The 17,530-nt window shown below is 47.4% G+C and overlaps 1 protein-coding gene across 3 annotated transcripts in view; it reads right to left on the bottom strand.

The window, feature by feature from the left end:
• The window catches only part of LOC112662902 (death associated protein), a 65,351-nt gene extending 56,116 nt beyond the window's left edge, over positions 1-9,235 (bottom strand). For 2 of the 3 annotated variants that reach the window (XM_025451578.3, XM_025451579.3), the window contains exon 1: positions 9,028-9,235. In XM_025451578.3, coding sequence (XP_025307363.1) covers positions 9,028-9,082 — 55 coding nt within the window. In that variant the 5' untranslated portion in view covers positions 9,083-9,235. The remainder of the gene's footprint in view (positions 1-9,027) is intronic. The other variant, XM_025451576.3, reaches the window with a different exon arrangement.
• Between the last annotated feature and the right edge of the window lie 8,295 nt (positions 9,236-17,530).

Raw genomic sequence — 17,530 nt, 5'->3', positions numbered from 1 at the left:
TTTAGGCATACTTATTTTGTAATTGTACATTCAATTATTTTATGATCCGAGGGCCTTGGGAGTCTAATCCTGCTGTTTGTTTCTATCTGCCAAGTCTCCCTCTCGTTTCGGTGATTGGAGATTATGAGCTTTTCTTCGGTAAGGTTCTGTCTGTGGGGATCCTCTGGGGCCTGGGGTGTAGGCTGCCTCCCTTTGGAAAGATGCTGTACACACTTCTGTCAAACCAGGAATACAGGCACCTGGAAATCCTTTTTACGTCCAACTTCTTAGAACAGGAATTGCTGAACAGTATAAATTTGAACTCATAGCCCACGTCTGCATTTATAAATTCTTAGGGAGATTTTTTTCTCCCTCTGCCCAAGTTGAAAGAGATCAGTTTCTTGTCATCCCACTGTGTGGCTGGGCACATCGCTCCACCCTTGCTCCACAGATTTGGCCTCTGAGCTGTATGTTGGGGTCTTGGGTTAAATGAGGTCGGTGGGGTGAGCCCTAACCCAAATGCTAGTGTCTTTAAGGCAAAGCAGGTCACCTTCTGCCTCACGTGGGCTCAAGACTCATGCTAACTGTTCTGAATTTCATTTTCTTCTTTGGGTGTGGTTCCGAGGGATTTCCCTTGCTTTGTGCTCAGATTTTTTAAAAAAGAAAGAAAACAGAAACACCATTGCAGGTGGCTTATCAACATATTCCACGTTGGGTAGTCTGTCCAACCTTAAGAAATAGAAATGGAAATCAAATTCTGTAATATGTTCAGATAATTTTCTACTCTATTGAAATGTAAGATTGGAGAGTTATGTTTTTGGCCAAAGGAAAAGGCTGGAAGAATTGTTCCCCTAACATGTTTTTGTTTTTCTTTTAAATTCATTTCCTCCCCATCTAGCTTTCCCTTAGTTCACGCTCATTAGAAATTGATTAAAGGTGCTGGGATGGGCCAAGTTGTATTTCCTGAGCTCACAGGTTGAAGCCCTCGCCCCCATAACCTCAGAATGTGACTGTATTTGCAGACAGGGCCTTTAAAGACGGGATGAAGTTAAAATGAGGCTGTTCAGGTATCCTGATCCAATAGGATGGGTGTCCTTCTAAGGAGAGGAGGAGACACGAGGGATGGCCACAGAGAGGTCACATGAGGGCAACAAAGTGGCGGCCGTCTGTAAGCTGAGAGAGGCCTTAGGAGAAACCAGGCCTGTAGGCACCCTGATCTTAGACCTCTAGCCTCCAGAACTGCAAGAACATAAATTCCTGTAGCTTAGGCCTCCCTGGGCTGTGCGATTTTGTTACAGCAGTCCAAGCAGACTAATACCCATTTAAAAAATGATGCCTGAATCATCTTAGCTTGGCAGACATACAATCTTAAAACTGCAACTCAATAGATATGCTCTACAAAGGGACTGAAGGGAAAAGGACTGCGCAGCTAACTACAAAGAAAGCCAACGATGAAGGTCAAGGTGACATTTGAAATGGTCAAGCTGAAGCCTGGCCACTGCTCTGTTGAAGTACACATATCAGGGCTCAGTCACCTCCCATTAGCACTTCATTTAATTCAGTTTATAAAAACAATTAACTTCATCAATCCCTCACAGTGTGTGTGGTGATTAATGCAGTAATAAAAAGTGGCAATAATAGTAATAACTCAACACTGAGACAGGTTCATTTGAACTTGCAATACTGCCAAAATGTATGATGGCACATATTTACGGTGATTGTTTTACCACTGTCACTAGAACTCATTTGTGAAAATACAAAGGCAGAATTATTTTGGCAGAAATCTCTGCAGAATTCTTTGCAAATGGAAGTTTTTTATGAGACATTGGAAAAAACTCAGATTTTTGGTGTAGTGGTTGTTACTCAAAGGAGAGCTTCAAACTGAAAAGAATACCAAATCCTGCTTAGCAGAAGTGCTGTGCAGACAATGGGGCCATGGACCCTGGAGACAGATCCTTGGGTGCAAATCCTAGCTCCGCCCACCTGTGTGAGTGTGTGTGTGTGTGTGTGTGTTTGTGTGTGTTCGTATGTGTGTGTAGGTCTAGGCAAGTTGCTGGGACTCTCTGTGCCTCGAGGTGCTTCCTCTGTGAGGGGGTGACAGTGCTCTCCCCAGGTGGGGTTCGCTGAGGACTAAATGAGTTAGAATGTGTGAAACACCTGCCACAGGGCCTGGCAAATGCTGAACTGTTAGCTACTCTTCTTCGATGGATGTTAACAATTAGCATCTACTACTTAGACCTCCTTAGTCTGTGTCCTTGGTGCTGTGATGTCTCTCAGGACAGTTTCCTCAGATGTAAAACAGGGATGACAGTTCAGACTTAAGGGAATGAGGGGAGTGAGACACCTGTAAAGTGCTGTCCACTGCAGTGCTCCACTGATGTGCTCAGCTCCCCATCCCTAGGACTGTCGTCAGTAGGTCACTATCTAAGTATGCAAGCTTCTGAGACAGATCCTGCGTAATTCTTCAACTTTGCTCTTCTTCACCATCACTATGTACAGGCACCTTTCTCATCACTGGCCACATGATATCCTACTTTACAGTAACTCTATGGAGTGGATCCTGAGGGGTGAAGAGGGGGAAGCCAGTGGGCCGGGAGCTGGATCTGACCCTGGCAGCCCGTCCCCTTAATCACCCCCTGCAGGCCTGTCTTTACTTGGACCTTCCAGGAAACAGAGCATCAGTAGCCCCTCGGAGAGACACAAAGTGACCACCTAGGGCAGGCTCTGGTTACTACGCCACCCATGCCACCCATGCGAGGGAAGAAAAAGAGTTTGACATTCACAGCTCTTTGCAGAGCACTTCCTGCCTGGGGGGTAGAGGGAAGGGAGGAAGCGTCCTCTGTGGTCAGACTGCGCCGGGTAAGAAGTATTGAGGAGGCAAGTGATGTCACATTCTCCTGTGGCTGGGGATCCCCTGGGGTGTCAGGGTGCCTGGCTGTTCTCTGTCCGGGCTCAGTAGCAGGCTAGCACGATCCACAGCTGCAAGTCGGGCAGGGGTGAGAAGGCTCTCCCCGGGGGCTGTTTGCGACTCAGCCCGTCTCGCACAACTGTCCCGAAGCAGCAACTCGGGTGCCCCAACACGACTGGCAAGTGTATGCCACCTTTGTTCTTACCCGAGAAGAATGGCTGAAAGGTTACTGGCAGGAAAGCTAAGCCACTGAAGAAGAGATGCAGGGGTCCGCAAACTGTTCAGGTAGAGAACAAAAGAGACCAAACCAGAAGCCAACCAGAGCTGTAGGTTAGGAGTCAACCCAATCATCTCAGGCAGAGCAGGAGAGCGAGGTAGAAGGGGGGACCTGCCCCCTGCCCTGGGGCCTGGGGGGGGTCAGGGCTAAGGAGCACAGCCCACGGTAGCTAGGAGACACAGCTCTCCAGGAGCAAGGAGGGAGAACCCGCTGGCAGGTAAAGACACTTGGGTTCCCGGGGGCTCGTGGGTCTGCGGTGGGGTTGGGTTATGGGGGACGCAGGGGATGAAAGCAGGAGAGGCACCACCAGCTGACCTACCCCCGAGGAGCACCTGCCCCCAAGATGTGTGCAGTTGTGACAGGGGCTTCCAGGTCCACGGGCAGTTGGGGAGTAAAAAATGAGCCCCTGATCAATTCCTGAATTTGTGCCCCTGATGGTTTTATCAAGAAGCTGAGGAAGAACGAAGGCAAATGGCTCTTTTGTACTTAGAACTGTGGACTGAGGTGGGAAGGCCCTTAAGCTCCCCAGGGCAATCCAGTGGCTTTCCACAGGTGGACATGACGTTCAGGGACATGGTGTGGTGGCCGGGGCCATGGGGCTCTGGGTCTGAGCTACACAGGCTGGCCCGCCTTCCACAGTGTCCGTTCTGTGACTGGGCTGTGATCCAAAGAACCAAGTGCTGGGTGACCAGGCCAGGACAGCGACCATGCTGGACAGACTGGGCCAAAGCTGAGAAGGGCGTGTGGGCAGCCGGGTGGGGATGCTTCAGTTTAGGGAAGCCGGTTTCAGAAAGTACGGGGAGAAGTAGGATCCATGCCCAGAGGCACAGCAGAAAAATCTGAGTGTCCACCACTCCCAATCCTAGCCTCCCCTGCAGTTGGGTTGGGGCCATTTACCTGGGGCCTGGCTAAGTATGGGGAATAGAGACTAAGTAGGCAGCATCATCCATCCCCACAGCCCATCAAAGATGTCTGTGCCCTAGTCCCCGGAACCTATGAATGTGTTATATTAGCTGGCAAGGGGGAGTTAAGGTTGCTATTCAGCTGACCTTAAAATAAGATTATTCTAGGGGCACCTGGGTGGTTTCACGGTTGAGGGTCTGCCTTTGGCTCAGGGCATGATCCCAGGGTCCTGGGACGGAGTCCCTCATCAGGCTCCCTGCAGGGAGCCTGCTTCTCCCTCTGCCTATGTCTCTGCCCGTCTGTGTTTCTCATGAATAAATAAATAAATAAATAAATAAATAAATAAATAAATAAATATCTTTAAAAAAAAATAAGATTATTCTGGAAACGGAAAAAAGAAAAAAAAAATAAAAAAAAAAAAAAAGGACTCTCCCCAGAATGCTCCCAGAAGAAACCAGCCTTGCAGACACTTTGATTTCAGCCTGGTAAGACCCATCTTAGACTTCTCTCCTTCCAAATGATGAAACAGTGAAGTGTTATTTTAAGGCTCTAAGTTTATTATGCTTTACTAACAGCAGCCATAGGAAAGTGATGTAGTGACACATGTAAGTCACAGGTGTCACCATAAGCCCTCACACCATGATCTACACAGGCCATGTGATGGGGGAGCCTTGTAGGATGGCTACCTGGAAGGGAAACAAACCTTGATTTGTTCAGCCCAGCTGCTGAGATTCTGGGTTGTCTGTGACATCAGTGAGCCCTACTGGACTCATTAATGTTACTGTAACTAATACTTAATCCTTTTGATGTAACTGTAACTGATACAGACCTTGATACAACAGTGAGTATTCCCTATATAAATGAAAAGATTTCTGAAGTTGGGAAGGGGAATGCATCCCCCAAACCAAGTAAGAATGCATGGGCATTGTGTAGAATGGAAAGAGCACACACAAGAGAATGAAACCAAGTATGGAAATGGAGGGAAATCTAAACCGTATTTCAGAAATGCTGCGTTCTACCCTCACTGGGAGTTTTTGAAAAAAAATGAGTGACTAGAAGTGTCTTTTTCTCTCTTTTTTCTTGGCATGTTGGGAGCAAAAGCAGACCCCTTTCCTGTATTCTTCAAGCATTAATCAGTGATTAGGTTGAGGGCACTGGAGGTGTGCTTGGCAAATCTGTAACTGTATGGTTAACATAATAAAAGACACACTAGTTGTCCACTGCAGGCAAGAGAGTGGCCTAGGTAATCTGGAAAGCTTCCTGCAGGAGACAATTTAGGGAGAATTATCACCCACAACCTTTTAATGCATCCTTAACTCATGTTTGAATGACTAACGTAACAGAGAACTGAATTATCTTGAAGTTACTAAAAAAAGGACTCTATTTTCCGTTTCACTTTAAAAAAATACAATCGTGTTTATATTTCCATTTGACTCAATTTGAGAAGGGATGGAAAGTCTACTTTTCAAAGAAAACCATATGTAAAATTAGTAACGCTCAAAGCTACCACATATTAGATTTATGAGAACTTTACTGACATATGGTTTTGGCTACCCTGGGAAATGGAGGGGAGCGGGGCCAGCAAAATGTATTTAACAGAGAGATTTTATCCACATCACTGCCACCAACTCCCAAAGACAGGCAGAGATGAGTAATAGTGTGGCTCATAATTACGTTCTCCTTGCTGCCGTGGCGTACTGGTCCTGCTATTTGATGGAACAGAACCTGGCTCGCTAATTCTAACTTTGCTAATTTGTATTTCCAATAATGCTCATAAAACATGCTGTCTCAACCCATTTCTCCGCAGATACTTTGTAGCTGAGAGAAATGGAGAAATCTCAAATCATTAAGACTTCATTACTTTTACAGAGGGCCTGGATGACAGTGCCCTGCAGGGTGAGGCAGGGCCTCCAGTGTCTTTAGCTCAAGCTGGTGGCTCAAGCCAGGTCAGGGAGTTACTCATTTTTCCTCCGTCTCTCCCACCAATACAGGAGGCACACGTGTTACTGAACTTCTATTTGCTTTTCCCTTGTTAATCTGCCATGAATTTATAAGGGTAGAGGGAAACACCGGCACACTGTAACACTCAGCACATGGCAGTTACTATTTCCACTGCTAAGATGCAGGGCTCAGACGGAGAGGGACACTGCAGGTCCTGCATGCTCTGGGGGATATGAGAGGTGGTAAGAGGCTTGGGGAAGCTCACTCAGGAGCTATTTATTATTTTGTGCAGGACACTGTGTCAGCCACTGAGGATAACGGTCATGAAGACTCAGCCCAGAAATAAGGCACCTGGGTGGCTCAGTTGTTTGAGCGTCTGACTCTTGGTTTTGGCTCAGGTCATGATCTCAGGGTGGTGAGATGGAGCCCTATGTTGGACTCCACATTGAGCACCATCTGCTTGTCCCTTCCTTCTGCTCCTACCACCCCACCATCAGCCCCACATGTGCTCACTCTCCCACTTTCAGACAAACAAACAAACAAACAAACAAACAAACAAACAAATAAGACTTGGGCATCCAGGTAGCTCAGTCGGTTAAGCATCTGCCTTTGGCTCAGGTTAGGATCCTGGGGTCCGGGGATCGAGCCCCACATCGGGCTCCCTGTTCAGCAGGGAGTCTGCTTCTCCCTCTACCTCTCCTCCGTGTTTGTGCTCTTTCTCTCAAAGAAAAAAAAAAAAAAAGACTCAGCGCAGAAGCAAGGAGAAAAGAGGCAGATAAGTGGAGGTTAAGTGTGATAATAAGGAAACGGGATGCCATGGGAACGCACAGAAGGATACCTGGCTCAGACAGCAATAATGAGAAAACACAAAAGAACATGAAGATAGTTATAGGAGAGAATTTTATTGTTTCCGATTGAGGATTTAAGCACGAGTCTTTGTTACCCAACTTAAGCACTTAATGAAAGGGTTCCTGAAGTTTTAAGGCTGTTATTTTGATTTATGAACTGTGCTCTTGGCCACCTTTGATGATTATTCTTTATTATAGTGGGTGGTTTTTTTTTGGCTTATTTTTTAATATGATCTACTTTGCAGAACTGCCTACTCTCTGGCCATGCCGGAGTAAGCACGAGCTCTCTGAGCTTTCCTGCAGGGACCTCTATAATACTGGGGAGTGCACGGAGGGGTACTGCTGGGAAGCGAAATACTTTAAGCAGCTTTCTAACCTGTACCCCTGGGCCAGGATGCCAGGCCCTTCCTCCACCTCTGGCCATGTGTGTCTAGTCTTGGAAAATGCAGAATAACAGTGACATATCCCTACGTAGCTCTTGCTTGACTGGGGCCCCAAAGGACCCGTCCTGAACTCACTGAAGGGCTTACCTGTGGAATTAAGTGCCATCTGGCTCTAGTCCTGACAGATGGAAAAAACGAACTGAAGAGGGACAGCAGCAAAGGTGGCCCTGTCCTGGACCTTTCCCTGAGGAAGATCAGCGAGCCCAAACCTTGCTTCCTTGCTCCTCAGGGTATCAAAAAGCTATTTAATTTGTAATTCACAAATCCTAGATATTTACAATTCAAAGAAAATCAGAGTCCTTTATGAAGCCTGGGAAGTTAATATGCACAGTCCACGTCTCTGATCTTAAAAATCTCGGTATGGACATGTCTTTCCAGGCAATTTAATTAGGGCTACTTTGATTTGGCATCACTCCAACAGATACACTTCAAGGCCACTCAGTAGCCGGGGCCAGGGGCCAGGGGCCAGGGGGAGTCGTGGACCGACTGCTGCCACATAGTCCAAGGCCGCGAGCGCCACTGGAGTTGTCCTTTCCTGAGCAACTGCCCAGGTCAGTGGGCAGCTGGATGTGATCTATAGCAGGAGCAACTAAAGGTTCAGAGTTACCTTTCAAAGCAATCCCTTTGAGGTACTCCCTCTCTCTTTTTGGGAACTAATGCAATTTTGCAAAGGGCCCCAAAGCATATTTTCCCTTTTGGTGGAGCTGTTTTCTGAGATCCCAAGCCTCTTCATGCCTCACACACCACTTAGCCATTACTCACTCTTTCCTGGTGCCAATTAGTTTCCTTGTTGTTGAGAGCATCTTTCACCAGAGCAAAATACTACCTACTCTGGAACGAAGCTTACTTAAAAACTGCTGTTTTCTCTCCCGTCGAGGGAGAGAATTAGAGCCCTAGAGTGGGGACGGCAGGTCGCAGGGCTCTCCCACAAGCCTGGGCACACGGGCCGCCAGAAGCAGCCATGGTTCCATAAGGCTTCTGCTCCTGGCAGACTGACTCTAACATTAACTCGTGCAATGCGGACCCCGAAAGAAGCCCGCACGCCGCTGGGACTTGATTTCTGCAGCGGCAGCCTTTGTGCCTCCCAGCGTCCTTCCACGTGGATCGACTGTCACTGTAAGGCAGAAGAGAAACGGACCTCGGCCGGGAGGGCCAGAGTCGAAGCCACGGACGGGAACTGTGCTCAGGAAGGAGGCAGCAGGAATATAAAGCGCATTATTATTATTATTATTATTATTTTTAAGAAAGATGACTCTTTTCTCGATTTAACTTCCTTGGCTCAGAAGTTTAGGATTTGAAGGAAAGAGGAAAAAAAAAAAAAAAGCCCACGGGGGAAAAAAGCACTTAAGAAAAAGTCGGATGAGAGAGAAAGTTGGGCGGGGGGAGAAAGTCCTACTGAGTGATTAGTGGTAAAAATCATTTCCGCTCCTTCGGTTCTTCTGTGGACAGGAAATGCTGTCAGGCCACAGCCAAGCGTCGGCGCGACCCTCGAAACACGGACTCGGAGCGTCCCGGCTACGTGTGTTCCTAAGACGCCCGCGCACCCCGGCTGGGTCCCGGCGCAGACTCTCGACCTCGGCGCGGCCCCGCGGCTGTGCCCGCACCTCCCGGCCCGGTCCGCGCGGCGCCGCCACGTCGTCGCAGGCCCCGCGCCCCTTCCCGCCCCGCCCCGCCCCTTCCCGCCCCTCCGCGCCCGCGGGGAGCACAGACACGGGGACCAGTCAGTACCGGCGGGCGGGTGTCCGGCTTTCGTCTCCAGCTTCCCCTCGGGAGGCGAAGACATGATGAGACCGCGTATCCGACGGGCGGCGACGGCGACGGCGACGGTAGCGGGCTCGCGGGCCGGCCGGGAGGTGCGCGCGAGCCGGAGCCGGAGCCGGAGCGGGAGCCGGAGCCGGAGCGGGAGCGCGCGGGGGGCGGCGGGGCCGCGCGGGGAGGCGGGGACGGCGGCCGCCGGGAGGGGGCGCGGCCGCTCGCGCTGACGTGGCGCGTCCTGGCCTCCCGCGGCTGCGCGCTGTCGTCACTGCGCGGCCCCGCCCCCGGCCCCGCCCCCGGCCCCGCCCCCCGGCCCCGCGCGCGCCGTGGGCTGAGCATGCGCAGTCGGCAGCGCCACGTTGGACGCCGTGGCCGGGGGTGCGGGAGGAGGGGGGAGGCGGCGCTGCTGCTGCCGCGGCCGGCGGGGGCTGGAAGGGCCCAGCCGGAGGGTGGCGCCCGCCGGGCCGCGCTCAGCCCTCAGCTCGGCCGTCAGGTGGACGGGGACGGCGGCGCGCCCCGGGGGGACCGGCCCGGCTGGCACGTGCCCTCCCGCGGCTCCCGCTTGGAGCGACTAATCGCGTGCGGAAGTGAGACCCCAGGTGGGACCGACCAGGAGCCCGAGGATGGCAGGGATTTGTTAAAGACGCTGCAAATGGCAGTGCCCCCGCCCCCCACGAGAAAGCCCTGCGGGGTCAGGGACCTGGGCCCTTGGTCTGTGCCCCGGCCGCGTGTGCTGTCTTCTTGTGGCGACGGTCTGCTGTCCACAGAGGATGCTGCACTCGCGTGCCCTGGTTCGCAGCCTTCCCGCCTTCTCAGGCGCTTTGCAATTGCAGGTGTCCCCCTCGTGCACCACCCGTCCCGCCTTGCCGAGTCAGCGTTCACGGATGCCCGGGGCCTTCAGTAAAGGACGTAGTACCGCGTCCCTTGGCTGCGAATCGACCTTTGACGGTGCAAGTGATCTAGGAGGTTGAACACCTCACCCTGCCTTATCCCTCAGCCCAGTCCAGCCCGTCTAGTGGTTCTCCAGCAGCACAGAGGCTGCCCCCAAACGGGGAAGGTTCTTTTCCAAGGTTACTTACGACCTCCATGCTGCCCAATCCAGGGGTCACTCTTCCACTTTGATCTCACTTGATCTTTCAGGAGCACTTGACCTAGCGGACCATCCCCATCCTTAGCTGCACTGCCTTGACATTCGGTGCTCTGGCTGGGTGCTTGGCTGCTAACTCTGCTAGGTGTAGTTGGCTCCTCTTCTATATTTATAGACATTTGAGTATTCTGAGGCTCAACACCAGCCTTCTTCTCTATCTGGACTTGGCTTCACTGGTCACATGCAGGCCAATAGGTATGACTATCATCCATATGCTTACGGATACCAAATCTGCAAACCCATTTCTCTACCCCTGCCCCTCCACTAAGCTTCAGACTGCCTCCTTGACCTCTAGATGTCTAATGCAGTACTGCCCAACTCTGCAGCACAGCACACGTAGAAATGCACATTCTACCCATTGATCCAGGGCTTTCTCCCCCATTTTTCAACAGCATTAATAGCAAGATAGCTGTTGGCCAGATGGTGGTCATGATACAGTTGTCATTCCCTTACATTCTTTCACATCAAAACTTGGAGACAGGTGTCAGCAGCTTATAAGAAAATCCAAAATAAATAGCCGAGCACTCTTGGTTAGAGATGCTGCATCACTAACACACTTAATGGAACAGTGAGAAAATCTATAGACACTATTAATTTGGATTCTGAATGGAAAGAACCTTTAAGGATACCTAACCAATTAATTGTATGAACATTTTCCTTTTTATGTATGTGCGTGAGTGATATATTGTTAAAAAGTCATGTCTTAATAAGTCTAAACCATTTCTAAGAAGTATAAAATAAAATTTCCAGGTTAGAAAACATTGTTATAGTTTAATTGGCAGCATTTTTGCCTTCAGTGGTACCTAAAATTGCATGTTAAGAGTGATGATATTTTCTATCCTGTGACATGTGGCATTCCTAGGGAGTCCTAGGGTAAAAGAAGGAGGCTTCTGAGGAGGGAGTCAAGCTTCCCAAGGGCGTTGGTGGCCCCACTGTGCTGCCCTGAGGCCTCAGAGGATCCATATCTTTTCCTAAGGCCTATTCTGGGACTACACTGATTGGAACACTGTGGTGTAATAGTCATGTCTAGTTTTACATGTTCAAAGCAGAATTCTGATTAACCCACCTACCCTGTAGTACCCTCTCACCTAGAATAGCATCCAAACTACAGTGTGGGGTACCTGCCTAATCAATAGCATTGCTACTGAAGAAGATGTGGTTGTGTAAACAACTTGGCTTGAGAAAGACTACCTGTGTTTCCCAGCCTCCCTTGCACCCAAGGGTGGGGCAGGTTCTGCCACTAGAATGTAAGTGAGAGTTTCTTGGGAGCTTTCTGGCAAAATTTTGCATGATTGAGGGGTGCCTGGGTGGCTCAGTTAGTTGGGTGTCTGACTCTTGATTTTGGCTCACGTCATGATCTCAGGGTCATGGGATTGAACCCCGTTTCAGGCTCCTGGTTGAGATTATCTCTCTCCCTCTGCCCTCCCTCCCTGCTCTCAAATTAAATAAATAAATCAAATCTTAAAAAAAATTTTTTTGCATGCTTGATATGAAGACTTCCCTTCCTCTTGTTGACTTCATTATTCATGCTGCCTTGAATTCAGACAGAAGGTGGAAGGCAAAGCAATCATTGCAACCACGAGGCAATAAAAGGTATGCATGCCATATGTTAAGGGTGGCATAAAGATCAGAGGCATGTGGGATTTGAGGTTCTATGGAGGCTCTGCAGAGCAATGGACCCCACTTCCAGACTATCTTGTTGTGTGGAAAACAAACCCCTATTAGATCAAGTGCCCGGGGTTGGTGTCTTTATATGTAGCCAAATACAACCCCCAACACACATGACCTCACAGGCCCTACATGATGGGGGCCATGCCTGCCTCTAGAAGTTCACCTCTCATAGCCCCTCTGACCACTCTGGCCTTGCTGATACTCCTGTAGTGTGACAAACCCCAGTTCTTTCCTTTGGGCTTTACCATTAGCTGTTCTCTCCACCTGGAACCAGCTCTCCCAGATTCCTGCACGACTAACTTCTGATCCAGAATCAGCTTTTCCATAGGGCCTCACTTGCCCACCAGATCTGAAGAATCCAGCCCAGGTACTTGACTCTTAACCCTTTGTGTTCACAGCACTTCATCCTCATCCAAAATTCCTCATCCATCTTCCAGAATGTTAACTGTCTGTCTCCTCTGACTATAACATTGGTTGAATGTTAGTCCCACGAAGGGATAGACCTTGTTCATTTTGCCCACTGCATGTGCAGCATCCAAAACCAAAGTGGGTGCATTAAAAAGCATTCAGTGGATATTCTTCCCCATAACTCCAGAGCATGGATGGATACATTTAATTTCTCAGAACTGTTACCAAAATGAAGAGCAGCAAGTAAAGACCACACAGAGAATGAAAATGTACCTAATATGTAGGTACCATTAATGCAGATAACCACTTACCCTTTCTAACATTTACTTCTACTGTGCACGTTTGTGTATGCATGTGTGTGAGTGCGTGTGGTTTTATGTGCGTGTGTATGTGTATGCGAGGGTGTGTCCAGCCTCATCAGTCCCAGATGCTGAAAATAAATGCCAGGCACCGCCTATTGGAAGGTTTCCATGTGGCCATGCACTCCCAGATATTATTAGAATTGCTGAGTGACTAGTCTTATTTGAAGCTCACTATAATTCTGAGAGAAAGTCACTTTCATTTATTTAACCAAGAAAAAGAAAAGTAAGCAAAATGGAGAAGAAAGGATTGGGACACAACTCTCGAGTGTATGCTGGGACCAGAAGCTGGCTTTCTGCAGCCCATTTTTCCATTTTTCTCCCACCGTTGGCTGCCTTCTAAATAGAGTTTTTGTGAGCTGTTTCTCCTTCTTCTCTAAGTAGACTTGTCCAATCCCAAATGGTGCTGGAAAAAATGGTGCTGAATGTAAGAACCTTCTGAATGTGAATGCTGTAAGCACCAGAAAAAGTATTGGAAGAAGGGAGAGAAAGTGCAGATTCCCTCCTCCACGTGTGTATGTTGTACGGTGAGCTACATCACCGACACTCACAGGAAACAGCCTGTTTCCTTATCTACACGGTACATCAGAGATGTGACCACTAACCCCCGCCAGGGCCGATGTGAGTTCAGGATTAAGTGCCGCCTGCAAGTGGGGTCCCTCTGCGTCGTCACATTAACTGTCCACAAGATCCTGAGACCCAAGGGCTTCTCTGTCCTCATTGAAGGAGAAACCCAGCCCGTGAAAGGCCAAGCACAGGGATGGGCAGGTGGCTGGTATGGGAAGGCCTGAGAGAACCCTGTGCTTGCCACCGTCCTGCTCTGTCAACCACAACATAGTGGAGAGTGTAGTGCTCCTGCTGCGAAGGGAGTTTTCATTAGCACTCAGGAAATACGTGAATTGTCCTACGGTGTATTGAAATAGCTCCACCTCTCAATCAGTTTGATGAACGTTGTTTCCTTATTCCAGACTGGCCCATACATTCTGTCTTCTTGTGCTGTTTGTCTGACGGATGAGAATTTTTATATTCTGACTCACTCCACAGAATTTCTCTTCCATTCTTGATATTGTGCAGAAAGGAAGAGCAGCATTCTTGACTTTGTAACATCCAAGATATTTCTTCTTATATTATAGAGGTTTTAAATTCTATTAATTTAATGATAATTTAAGTGACACCCACACAAACTTGCACAGTACTTGAAGAGAATGTGCATGTCCTAGAGTCAAATAAAATAATAGAATATTGCATGTCTACACACACACACACACACACACACACACACACACGAGCGTGCGCGGAATCCTTTGGGATTTTACTGGGCTTCAACCTGCCAGTCAGTCACAGGGTAATCGAGAAGCACTTTAGGGCATTTTTCAAAAGTAATTCAACAGCTAATAAAGACACGGAGGTCAATTTTAGTCTCATAGGAAGTTCCCCTTTAGCTAAGGATATTTGAGGAAAAAATAACCAGCCTGAATCTTGGCAACACATTCTTCTTATCTGTATTTGGAAGTGAGAAATAGAAACTGCAAAAAAGATGAGCGGGCTACAGCCACGAACGCTGATCCTCCACGAAACTGCAAATGCTGTGGAGGTTGTTTATGAAAAGTGTGTTTCAGCAGAGAGAAATGGGGGTGGGGGCAGGGATAGTATTGTTTCTGGCTCTTTCACGGAGTTGTTATTTGACCTTGTGCAAAGCTGCTTCCACATACTTCAATTATAGTTCCATAGTGGAGGCGATAATACAAATCTTGCTCAGGGATTCAAATAGTTATTCAATATTAGTCTTAGCATTTATCTCCTTATATAAAATTCTTACAAGGGTATATGAGTTGCTATAAGTATAAAAAATAAACATGACAAAGGCATCAAGAATAAGGAGGCTTTCTGAAATTGAAGAACAACATATTTTGCTTAGCTTTTTTTTTTTTAATCTATCCAGGATTCGGTGGTTATAGGACATTATTTTACTCTTTTCCCATTAAAAAAATTTGAAACTTTCTTCAGGGGTGCATATGTCACTTTCAAAAGGTTTAAGTGAAAGACAGGATGTAGAAGGGCTCCTTCAGCCTTTCAGCCGTGAGCCCGTGCTCACATTTCCCAACGTGGGATCAGTCTGGGCAGGAGAATCTACAAATGAGAGAGTGCTGGTCTGGTTGGAGACCCAGGCTGATCACGTGGGTGTGTGACATTGGGGAAGTACCATCCTCTTCCTCCCCTTAAAAATGGGAGTCATAATGCACCCCTCTAGAATGTTTACAAGAGGTGTATGTGATGGCATATTGAGGATGCTTGGTTAACTTTAAGGAGTGAAATACAATTCCAAAAGCACACTACTTGTTAGAGATTTTAGAGAAACAGGAAAGTAAACACGACGGAACATGATGAATATTCAAGATACGTGTGTACGAGACAGGACAATTGTGTCTCTTGTATGTAATACACAAGACAGAACATGATGGATATTCTGACACAATAAGAGGTTCCCACTGGTTTGAGAATGGGTAGGAATGGTGACAATGAACGGGTTTCAGGGGATAAGGGACATGGAATCAAGTTTTACAGGTGGAGCAGCATGCCCTTGTGGTCGACAGGAGGCAGAAGGAGGACATAGCACCTGGAGAAATAGCAGAGGAGAAGCTTGGAGCGGGGAGGCAGGGGTCCATGAGCCCAAAACAGTGATTTGTCCAGTCTGGCATGAGCATGGAAAGGTGATGGAGGACCAGGAGGTTCTGGATTAAGGTCTGGCTGAAGAGAAGATAAGGGGATTCTCACCTCTGCTTCTTGTGTTCGTCTCCTACAGTATCACATCTTACAGCCTCTGGAACACCCCCTTGTACACTCAAGAGGGAATGAAAGTGGAAAAAAGCAAAAAGCATTTAAGTATCATAAGAAAAGTAGTTTTGACCTCACAGACCCTCTAGAGGGAACCCAGAAGTCCCTCGACCACATTTTGAAGACTGCTATTTTGAGATCATTCTTTAGACACATATTGATTTAAGATTAAGAATTTTTAAAAATTTGGGTTCAAAAAACAACCACCACACTGTTATTAGTGGGGATGTCAGCCTTACAATAGGCTTGGGCTGCAATGCCATCTGGCATCCCCCAGCGGTGGTCCAGGTCAGCAGGTGGACACTCAGGGGCTCCCTCTTCAGGGCTGATTCCCAGGTGCTGGGCCATGGGCCAGTCAGGTCCGATGAGAGGGTGCCGTCGGGTTGTCTTCCTGGATGACAGCTGTAGCCTCCACTTTCTGGGCTTCCTTCGTTTACCACAGCTGTTTCCAGATTGACAAAGCCCTCCTGCTGTGCTGCTTGCCTTCAAAAAAGCAGTTTTGAACAATCTGAGAGTTTTGATAGTCTTACTGATGCCAATTTTCAAAAAAGCTGTTTTTACAAGCTTTTTAAAAAATGGAGGCATATAACATTGTACGAGTACAATGTTGATTTGACGCCCTTATGTATTGCAGAATGATTACTGCCTTAGCATGAGTTAACATCTCTATCAGCTCACATAATTGTTATTTTTCTGTGTGGTGGGAACGATTAAGGCCTAGTTTCTTTGCAACTTTGAAATTTAGAGTGTGGTATTATTGACTGTCATCACTGTGTTATGCATTAGATCTCCAGAACTTACTTTTCTACTAGTTGCAAGTTTATTCTCTTAAACATCCCCCCAGTTCCTCCAACCCCCAGCTCTTAGTAACCATCAATCTACTGTTTGGTTCTATGATTCTGTCTTTTAGGATTCCACATTGAAGTGATATCATACAGTACTTGTCTTTCTCTGTCTGACTTTTCTCACATAACACAATGCCATCATGAACCATCCCATTCACAACAGCATCAGAAACAATAAAAGACTTAGGAATAAGTCAAACAAAAGAAGCAAAAGATCTGTACAATGAAAACTACAAGACTTTGATAGAGAAATTAAAGGCAAAAACAAATGAAATCATAGCCCATATTCATGGATTGGAAGAATTAATATAATTGAAATGTCCCCACCACCCAAAGCTATCTACAGATTCAGTGCAATCCCTGTCAAAATTCGAATGGCATTTCTCACAAAAATAGAAAAAACAATTCACTGATTAAATGAGGGAAGGCAAAAGGTCTCAGAAAAGAAGCTGTTGGCCATTTCTATCCCTTCCAAAGCTGTGTATTATGCCTTCTCTCAATAGGCACAGATGTTTTGACTACTACACAGTAGATGTTTGGGCTACTTTCATGTAAGAAGCACTTTTTATGAACGTATTTTAAAAATAAAATGGACTTTAGAAAACTTAAATAATAGAGCAGCATCAGAAGGACAAAGCATGTCATCACTTCTCAATAATGCTGTCAGTATTTAGAGTCCACCATGTAGGACATCTGGCTTCCAGACAAAAAATAGATAAGGATTCTTTTTAACTACTTTATTTAGTACATGTCCCTCAGTTTATGTTTGTCTAATGTTTCCCTCATTGATAGATAGGGGTTATGGGCTTGTGGAAGGAAGACATAGAAGTGGGCAGCCCGGGTGGCTCATCGGTTTAGTGCTGCCTTCAGGCCAGGGCCTGATCCTGGAGACCTGGGATCGAGTCCCACATCGGGCTTCCTGCATGGAGCCTGCTTCTCCCTCTGCCTGTGTCTCTACCTCTCTCTCTGTGCCTCTCATGAATAAATAAATAAAATCTTTAAAAAAAGGAAGACATAGAAGTGAAGTGCTATTTTCATCACATAATTTCAAGGGCACATTCTATCAATATTATGATTTATTGTAGGTTATGTTAACCTGGATTACCTTGCAGATAGAAAGGATATTAAGTATAGTTATTTTATAGATTTAAGTTAATTTATTGGTAATTTCAGCTCTTTATTTGGAATCAGAATGAATGGGGGCCAAATTA

This window comes from Canis lupus, chromosome 34, assembly GCF_003254725.2.
Source record: "Canis lupus dingo isolate Sandy chromosome 34, ASM325472v2, whole genome shotgun sequence".
NCBI classification, from domain to species: Eukaryota; Metazoa; Chordata; class Mammalia; order Carnivora; family Canidae; genus Canis; species Canis lupus.
The sequence above is the reverse complement of the archived record's forward strand: the minus strand, read 5'-3'. Positions and strand labels throughout refer to the sequence as shown.